The sequence below is a fragment of the Myotis brandtii genome, unplaced genomic scaffold (assembly GCF_000412655.1).
Source record: "Myotis brandtii unplaced genomic scaffold, ASM41265v1 scaffold157, whole genome shotgun sequence".
Classification (NCBI taxonomy): Eukaryota; Metazoa; Chordata; class Mammalia; order Chiroptera; family Vespertilionidae; genus Myotis; species Myotis brandtii.
This window is the reverse complement of record NW_005355708.1, coordinates 721069-730089: the sequence shown is the minus strand read 5'-3', so window position 1 is coordinate 730089 and position 9021 is coordinate 721069. Positions and strand designations below refer to the sequence as shown.

Here is a 9021-nt window from a genome sequence, read left to right as displayed (position 1 = left end):
CGGTCTGGGGGCTCTCCCCAAAGCTGTATGGAGAAAACTACTCTTCTGAGCATCCCATGTTGGCCACTTTGGGGGCTGTGGAGGGCATCCCAGGGGCCTGGGTACCCAGCCCAGATGTCTCAGGGGGTGGCAGCAGGTGGCTGTCTCCATTCCTCATGAGCCCAGCGGCCAGGGCCGGAAGGTCCCTCCTCCACCCCCCAGGGCGACTCCTCCTCCCCCTCGGCGGTCTCCCCACCTGCTTGCTGGGTCTGACCCCGGGTGGGGGTGCTCCGAGGCCCTTCCCCCGCGGCGTTGAAGGCCGCCACGCTGACCATGTAGGTGGTGTAGCCGGTCAGGTTCTTGAGCTTCACGCCGTTCTCGGCCAGGAAGAGCGTCTTCACCCGCTCGGTGAGGTTCTGCCGCTGGGCCTCCCAGAAATAAATCTGCGGACACAGACGAAGGGGCGGGCGGGGGATGGACAACAGTGTCTCCGAGACACCCGGGTCTCAGGACACCCGGGTCTCAGGACACCTGCATTCGAGCCGTCCACACACCTGGACGGGAGGCGTGAGTGACCCAGGAAATAGTGTGGAGGCATTTAAGAGCGTAGCAACCCTTCCAGAACCTTCCTTTTCTAACACTACAGTTTCTGCTTGTCTGGGAACCCCACGAGGGCACAGGCCTGCTGTGTGTTTAGGTGGTGCCGGCAGGACCTGCCACGGAAGGTAAGTGCAGCGGAGGGTGCACCCCAACCAAGAATGGGGTGCAGGGACCAGGAGGTCGTATCACCTGGCTGGGAACCCCACGAGGGCACAGGCCTGCTGTGTGTTTATGGTGGTGCTGGCAGGACCTGCAACGGAAGGTAAGCGCAGCGGAGGGTGCACCCCAACCAAGAATGGGGTGCAAGGACCAGGAGGTAGTATCACCTGGGTGCTGGGTAGGATGCAGGGTGTGTTGACGCGTCCCACGGGCACCCTGCAGTTTGCAACGCCAGCTGCAGAAGCTGGCGGGGCTGGAGCTGCATGACCCTCAGTGCACCATTTACTAAGGCTGTGACTGCTGGTGAGGCGTCCCCGAGAGCTCCTAGCACCACTCTGAGTGGAGGATTAGTGGGCCTTTGTCGCCACCTGCTGGCAGAAGCGGTTTCTGAGGCTACGGGCCTAATTTCTCCGCTTGCCTGGAGGAAGCTAATCAAAGTGGGCAAGAGCTCACAAAAGCGTCCCCGCCTGGCGAGTGCGAATGCCTTCGCCGGAGCTGGAAGCTCCATCATCCAATTGCTCGCTAACGCTTGTCGCTCCTCCTGCCCTCACACCCCACATTCACTGGGTCAGCACGTTTTGCCGGCTCTACCCTTCACCTGGAACCGGAGAGCAAACCTTGCCGCCTCGCTACCGCCCCATCTTAGCTCAGCCGCCACTGGGTCTCACGCGTGATGTGCCTGCTCCCTTCAGACAACTCTGCACTGCAGCCAGCACAGCCCTTTACAGACCCAAGTCATCCACGCCCCTCCTTTGGCCCCAAACCTTCCTGCCTGTCACCTCATTCAGTGAGGGCTGTGTGGCCGTGGTCACTGCCCAGGCTCACGTCCCATCATGCCGCTCCCCACGCACTCTGAGACACACAGGGCTGTTTGCTGGCCCACACGCCAAGCAGCCTCTGACCCCAGGACCCTTGCTCTTCTCTGTTCTCTTCCTGGAATGCTCCTCTTCCAGGTCCATGTGATTCATGCACCTGCTATCCTTCGTTTTTCCTCAAGTGTCAGCTTCCCGCTAAGTCCCTGCCTAACAAACCTACTCACACTTTCACACCCCCCCTCGGCCTCTCTCCCCTTAACCTGCTTCATTGACCGCCACCTGGAGCTGCCACTTGTTTTGAACGTCGCGCGTCTCCTTCCCCTACGGTTTACCTTCACGTTGACCGAGAACACGGCTGGGCACAAAGTCACTGCTCAGTAAGCACGCGTCACTGAAGGACAGCAGCTGCAGGGACGGGCCTGCCTGTGCACACGGCACAGCTCGGGCCGACCCTGACGCAGTCCGTCTCAGCTGTGCTCACCAGCGTGTGACCCCGGCGCACGGTTCAGGGCAATGGATGTGGCTGCTCATCCACGTCTGGGAGGTGGAAATTCCATTTCCCCGGTTAACATCCGTGGCTACGAGGTTTCCCCGAGCGCGCAGATGTCTGCGGGGGGCGGGGGGGCATACGGAGTCTGCGCACCCACACGCTTCCTGGGTGTGCACATTAACGGAGACTTCTACACCTCGACCGCCTGGTGGCTGCCACACTTCGCAGGCTCCGCCCGGCTCCTTCCTCCTCCCTGGGAGGCATATGCTCCGGGCGCGATATTGAGTGTTCCCAGCTGGCACTCCCCGGCAAGGACTCCAGGGGTGTCATCCGTCCTTAGCGCTTCCTTGGCAAGATGTCTTTCCTCCTCTCTCCCGCCTCCTTCGCCCCAGATGGAAAGAGACGCCTACTCCGGATTCTGTCTTAAACCAGGGCCCCCGGCACTAACCAGCCCCATGATGGGGTGAGCCCTGCGCCTTTTCGGAGACTCGGTTTCTGCCTGCGCAGTGATGGCTGAGCCAGGTGACCACAGGGCCCCTTGTGGCCCTCATACGCCACACCTGCCATTGCCTGGGCCATTCTCTGGACACGGGAACGGGAGGCAGGCTCCAGACACGGCTCAGGGCTGTGTCCTAACGGCTCCAGCTCCTCTGGTGGCTGTGTGCTCAGCGCTTCCTCTCCGCCCCTGGTGGAGTGGCGGCCAGCACACCTGGGGTCTGATTCTCTGCCACCTGCTGTTTTTGTGACCTGGCCGGGTCCCGGAACTGGGCCTCAGTCTCCTCATCTATACAATGGGCACACATATGGATCATCTACCAGCTTCCCAGGGCTTTCAAGAGGATGAAGGAGTCCTCAAGGGCTCCGTGACTTATGGGGACTAACGGACTCCTGCCCTAACGGGTGACATCAGTACACATTTAGAAATAGTTTTTAAATAGAGATTTAGACAGTGGCCAGCCAATCAAGCATCAATGCAATGAGGGTTGGCCAAATAGCTGCTTTGCATGGATCTGATGTTGGCGCTGGGGGGCTGGGAGGGCGAGGCCCGAGTTCCTGTGTCCCAGGACGTGGCACAGGCGGGGGTACTTTTGTCCCAGCTGCACCATAATCCTGTGGGCTGTGTACCAACAGCAGGTGTAGACCTGGGGGCCTCTTCCACCACCAACTGTGGGTCACCCCCAACCCCCAGCCTGGCCTTTGGAGCGCCCGTACCTTGTAGCCCTGGATGTCTCCGTTCTGGCTCTCCAGCGGGGGAGGCTCCCACATCACGTCCAGCTGTGTGGCCGTGGGGCCGTGGACGGCCACGTTGCGGGGCGCCATCGTGGGCACTGGAGGGCATGAGGGGAGGTGAGTGTGCGGAGCCGGTGACTCCCGGGAGGAGAAGGAGGCGGGCTGGGCCTCGGGGCGGGAAAGGCGGGCTGGGGCCCTGGGGCAGCGGCACTCACCTGCCTCCCCGACGAAGACCTCCTGCGGGGCACTCAGGGGCCCCTCGCCCACGGCGTTGTACACGGTCATGCGGATCTCGTAGCGCCGGTGCTTGTTCAGGTCTGTGGTGGGCGAGAGGGGGGAGGGGAGGGACACACAGAGGTCACGGTCCTGCAGGGGACAGAGCCATGGAGGGTGGGGCTGTGGGGGAGGCTGGATGGTGTACCCGGTGATGCTAGTCCCTGAGTGGAGACTCAGGAAAGAGCAGGTAAGAGGAGGCCTGGGACCTGGACCCAGGGGATGCTGGCTGGCTTCCTGGCCCAGGGGGACCCTAGGGCACACGGTTGAGACTGAAAGGGGCACTGGTCATGGTTGTGTCGAGACACTGGTGAGAACCAAGGCTGCCCCGGGCACACCGGGTCACGGGTCACCCCTTCCCTGCCTGTCCTGGGTCATAGGTCACTCCTGACACTGGTGAGAACCAAGGCTGCCCCGGGCACACCGGATCACACGTCACTCCCCTGCCTGTCCTGGGTCACAGGTCACTCCCCTGCCTGTCCTGGGTCGTAGGTCACTCCCTGCCTGTCCTGGGTCACAGGTCACTCCCCTGCCTGTCCTGGGTCATAGGTCACTCCCCTGTCTGTCCTGGGTCATAGGTCACTCCCCTGCCTGTCCTGGGTCACAGGTCACTCCCTGCCTGTCCTGGCCACACCGGGTCACGGGTCACTCCTGCTCCACATGGCAGATGCTAAAAGTTTCCAGCACCAGCTCCTGACAGCGGGCTCAGCCCTAAGGGAAGGGGCTTATTGGACGTGAACTCTGGGCTAAGAAACCCTGCGTTTTCCCCGGGTTTGGGGCACCTGGGTGAGATGCCTGGACAGTGGCTGGGAGAGAAGCAGGAAATGGGCTCTGACATCCTGGTCGGGGATGCTGCCCCTGCCGGGGGCGCGGCTGACTCCCCATCTCCCTTTCTGGGTGCACATTCTCCCTTCTGGAGTGGGAGTGGGGAGCGGGCCGTGCAGCCACCGGTGAGGAAGGAAGGAGAGGGAGTCCCTTGTCCAAGGCCCCAGGACTTTGGGGAACCACAGCTGGGACTTGAGAAACAGGACAAGGGCGGGCCCTGCGCAGGCAGCAAGGTTTCCTGGTCCCTGGAGGGAAGGGGGCGGGCTGCTCCCTCCACGGCTGGGTCTGGGCTGGAAGACAGAGCCCAGCTGCAGGTGCCTTTGCTGGGCCAGCTGGGGCGGCGGTGACATGGACACCCGTGTGGCCAACCAGCCGAGCCAACAGCTCCCATGACGGCCCCACCGTCCCCCAGCCCAGCACACAGACCAGAGCTGGCTGCTTTTCCGTGCCGCACCCCACGGACAGAGGCCTGGAGGACAGCTTCCCTGGGGGCCCTGCGTCTCGGTGTGTTGTGGGAAACTCGCACATGCGAAGGGTGGTCCCGTTCTTGCAGTAGCCCGAGGTGGGCGCGCCACTCGCCTGCGGCCAGGTGTCCTCAGAGGCCCCCGCTCCCCATCCCTGCGGAGGGCGTGGGCCCCAGACGGAGCCGCCATGCAAGACTTACTGTCCAGCTCGTACTGCGTGAGGCTGGGCCGGCTCAGGTTCCGCATGGAGAACAAGGCTACCGGGTGGGGAGGCGGAGGGAGGGGCCGGAGGGAGACAGCAGACAGCGGAGGTTAGTACACACGCCCCTCCACGAAGACCCCAATGAGGGGGGCAGGACGGAGAGAGGGTCGGGGTTCCCGAGGCTGAGCTAGGCGCCAGTGCTGCCCTGCCCTGGTGTGCGCTGGTCTGAGGTCACGGGGTACCCTGAGCCCCCTGGGGCCCAGCATCCCTGGGGACATGCTGGGGGAACCCTCTCACCCCGGCTCGTTCCCTGGCCTCTGCTCCTGCAAACCACCATCAAGCAGTGGTTGTTAATTTCCTCATAGGAACCAGGAACTATTTCCTACCAGGAAACATGACTATGAATCATGGGTAATAGAAAAACCACCAGCAAAATAAACAAACAACGCAGGCCCCGGGTCTGCTACTTCCGAGGTTTTCTATTAAGGCGCCTGAGCTGCGCGGTCCATCACTGCGTTGTCTGCGAATCCTCGCTTGGAGACAAGGCCGGAAGAGCTCAGGGGAATTACGGGAGGAAAATTCATAGCGGAGAGGATCTTAAACGGCTCTGCCCCTCCTGCTAGCCTCTGTTTTGGTGAATGGTCCCACCTCCCACCTGGGCACCCAAATCCTCTGGACTCCTCCCTCTCCCACCTGTCCCTGTCCCTGTCCCTTACCTGAGTCCGCCATGGAGCCCACGGCACGTCATCTCCGATACCGGCCCTCAGTCCCATCCTGAGCCGGCCATCCTGGCCCCAACCGCACGCTCCTGCCCACGCTCCTGCATTAGCCTCCTACTGGCCGCCCTGCCTCTGGACCCCATCGCTAGCCATCATGCCACCAACGCAACCCTTCTCACCCCCAAATGCAACAGGTCATTCCCTCGTGACTCTCCCTGGGATGTCCCCCTTCCCTAGAGGCAGGCTGGGTTCTGAGGAGCCCAGAGCAGAACAGTGACCTCCCTGGAACCGGAGGGGGCCGGGCTGCTACCCTTGGGCGGTGACCAGACTCGGCCAACCAGCCGAGGCCCTTTGCACATGCTGGGCTCTCCCTGTCCCGTTGGACTGGTTGCCATGGAATCCTCCATCAGTGTCCGTCCCCCTGGGCAGCCTTTTCCCACACCGGCCTAGGCTCTCCGGGGCTACGTCCTCCCCAGCCTTGGAGCTCTGAGAGGGCAGGGACCCTGTCTGTTTTGTCCACGGTGTCCAGGGCACAGAGAAGGTGCTCTATAAAGACTCGCTCAGTGATCGAAGGGCACAGGGGTGAGAGGCACACACGGGGGTGGATGGCAGGGTTTCGGGTTAGAGAGATTCCAGGAAGCTGAGAGCTTTAGGCAGGCGAGCCTGCACTGCCCCCCCAGCCCCCCACCAGTCCCGCAGTGTCACTCACAGGTCAGCTCTGTCCACCTGGCCCCCGGGTTGTTGATGCCACGAAGCGTGAAGCCCCTCAGACCCTCGTACAGCAGCTCGCGGTACCGGATCCGGAAGCCCAGGAGGATGCCATTGATCTTGTCCTCGGCTGGTGGCTGCAGGGAAGGGAGTGGGGAATGGAGAGGGGCCGGGACCATGCAGCTCACCCTCCTCCACTCTCATCCCCCCTCCCTCCCCGCCTCAGAGCAGAGACTGGGCCTCAACCAGGAAAAGGAGACAAAATGACACTGAGCCTTTTTAATTCACAAGGCATTTCCAACACGGCTATTTCATCCTCGCAGCAGGCCCTACGAGGCAAGGAAGGGCAGGAATCACCGTGCCATCCCACCTAACGGAGCAGAAAGGCAAGGCTCAGAGAGGTTAAGGAACTTGCCCACGGTCACACAGCATCACTGGGGCCCAGCCTGACCTGGATCTTCTCATAGAGCTGGACCTTGACTAGGAGCTGCCTGACATGGTCACTAGCTACCCTCAGCCTGCTGGTCCCTCTGCCTGGAGTTTCCCGAGAGCCTAGTCCTCTCCAGCTCTGAGGCCAGAACAAGGGCAGATGTACCCCCACCCCCCTTTCCCCTCCCTCCCCGCACCTCGATTGTGTCTCCTTTGCTTTCTGCTCTCGTCCACAGCTGAGCAGAACAAGCTTCGGGAGACGGGGAAAGCTACTTTTTATGACACCTCTCTTAAAAATCCTGCTGAAACCACTCAGCCCTTTATTTGATCCTTAGTTGCATCCCTAGCGGCTGCTGGCACCTCCCAGCCCCTTCACCACCATGGCTCCATCTGCTCGTCTCTCAGGGCTCCCAGCTGCTTAGGTCACGGTCATTTGAGGGATGTAGCCTTGGGCTGGGGGAGGGCTCGGGGGTCCCGCCCTGTTTTCTCTTTAAGGACTTTCCCTTCGGGGGGGCTGCAGGTGGGCCGAGGTTGGTGCCCGGCCCCTCCCTGCTGCTGGGCCTCACCTGCCATCGGATCAGCACGGAGGTGGTGGTGTGGGGTGTCACCGAGACGATGGTGGGCGCTTCGTCGGGGGCTGGGGAGAGAGGCAGACAGGTGAGCTTTGGGGGCTGGGACTGAGGCCCCCTGGGAGGACACTGAACTGTGGGCAGCTCCGCCTCAGGTCACCCACCACCCCAACTTCTGCAGAGCAGAGGGCCAGGGTGAAGGGAGAGAGGGGCGGGGACCTTGACCACAGCCCAAGAGCCCAGTGCCCCCTCCTCTCTGTTCAGAAAGCCACAGGCCTCTGCCCCTGCCCCTGAGGCCCCCCAACTCCCATTCACTGGTTTTCTGGGGTTGGCCACCAGCTTGAGAGATATCAGAGAAGAAATGCACTAGGAGTCAGGCTGGCTGTGGGTGCTGAGCCCAAGGCCAAGGCCCCCTCTGGCCTAGCAGGCCCCTCCCATCTTTGGAGGCCCCTCCCCTCACCGAAGAGGTCACCTAGTGCTCAGGAGGTACCCAGTGGACCAAGAGAAAGACACCCAAGGGTGGGGGCACTGACCAGCCTGCAGGGTGGTCAGCGGTTCCGACTCCTCGCTGAACTCACTGTCCCCGATGTCATTGGTCGCCTTCACTCGGAACTTGTAGGACGTGAAGGGCTTGAGCCTGTAGGGGAACCGGGCTCAGTGAACGGAGGTTCCCTAATTGCCTTGCCTCGTCATCTCTGCACGGGGCAAGGGGCAGGGTTGTCGATCCATTGCACAGATGGGAACACTGAGGCTCAGAAAGAAGGTCTGTTACGTGGGACAAACAGGGGCCAGGCCCTGAGCTCCCAGGCTGGTCCCTAGACCATGCCAGCTTGGGGTGCGGCCACGCCTTTAGCTCCATTATAAGCCATAGGTCCCCAGGAGGGATGGTCCCCAGGGGGGATGGTCCCCAGGAGGGACCATCTGCATATTTCTTGCCTCGAAGGAGGAACACAGCAACTCCCCCTCCAGGAACTGCCACCCCTTTCCCGAATTCAGTAAATTTAGGAAGGGCCGCGGCTCTCAAGAGTTAACCACACTTCATCTCTATCAGCCTCACTTCCTCTCCAGGCAAACGGCTTCCTTTTTGATTTACTGGGAGGAAAGTATCGCTCAAAACTCCCGGTCACGACAACTGGAGCGTAAAAAATACGACCCACTAGGAATGCCATTGAAGCCAGAGTCGCGGAGGGGAGTGAAGCTCCCTATTAAAGATGAGGCTGGAGGAGCTGCCTGGCTGGGAGAAACCGCTAATGAAGGATGGAGCGCGCCTCGCTGCGGGGCTTCTAGGCTCCAGAAATGGATAATGAAGAGGCCGCTGTAACAGGCCCCAGAGAGAGGAGGGCGGTTAGGCCAGAGCTGCGGAGCTGAGTGTGCTGGAGAGAGGTCCTGAGGCGGAGGGAGCCCCCTCGGGGCACTGCAGGCTGTCCAGGTCGGAGGCGCAGGGCGGAGATGCTGGAGACTCACCTGTCCACCACGCAGGCCGAGGCGTTGTGGCTCACGGAGGCCGAGTGCAGCGCCCACCTGCCGCTGGGCAGCTCGCGGGTCTGGAGGAGTAGTAG

General features: G+C 61.9%; 1 protein-coding gene across 1 annotated transcript in view; it reads right to left on the bottom strand.

Annotated features, from left to right (window-relative positions):
* The window catches only part of LOC106725363 (protein sidekick-2), a gene marked incomplete at its 5' end in the record, with an annotated part of 69422 nt that extends 60404 nt beyond the window's left edge, over positions 1 to 9018 (bottom strand). The window contains 8 exons of the mRNA XM_014536204.1: positions 236 to 422; positions 3256 to 3371; positions 3489 to 3590; positions 5036 to 5092; positions 6466 to 6601; positions 7460 to 7530; positions 7996 to 8099; positions 8927 to 9018. Of these exons, the coding sequence (XP_014391690.1) occupies positions 236 to 422; positions 3256 to 3371; positions 3489 to 3590; positions 5036 to 5092; positions 6466 to 6601; positions 7460 to 7530; positions 7996 to 8099; positions 8927 to 9018 (865 nt within the window). The remainder of the gene's footprint in view (positions 1 to 235; positions 423 to 3255; positions 3372 to 3488; positions 3591 to 5035; positions 5093 to 6465; positions 6602 to 7459; positions 7531 to 7995; positions 8100 to 8926) is intronic.
* Positions 9019 to 9021: the final 3 nt, after the last annotated feature.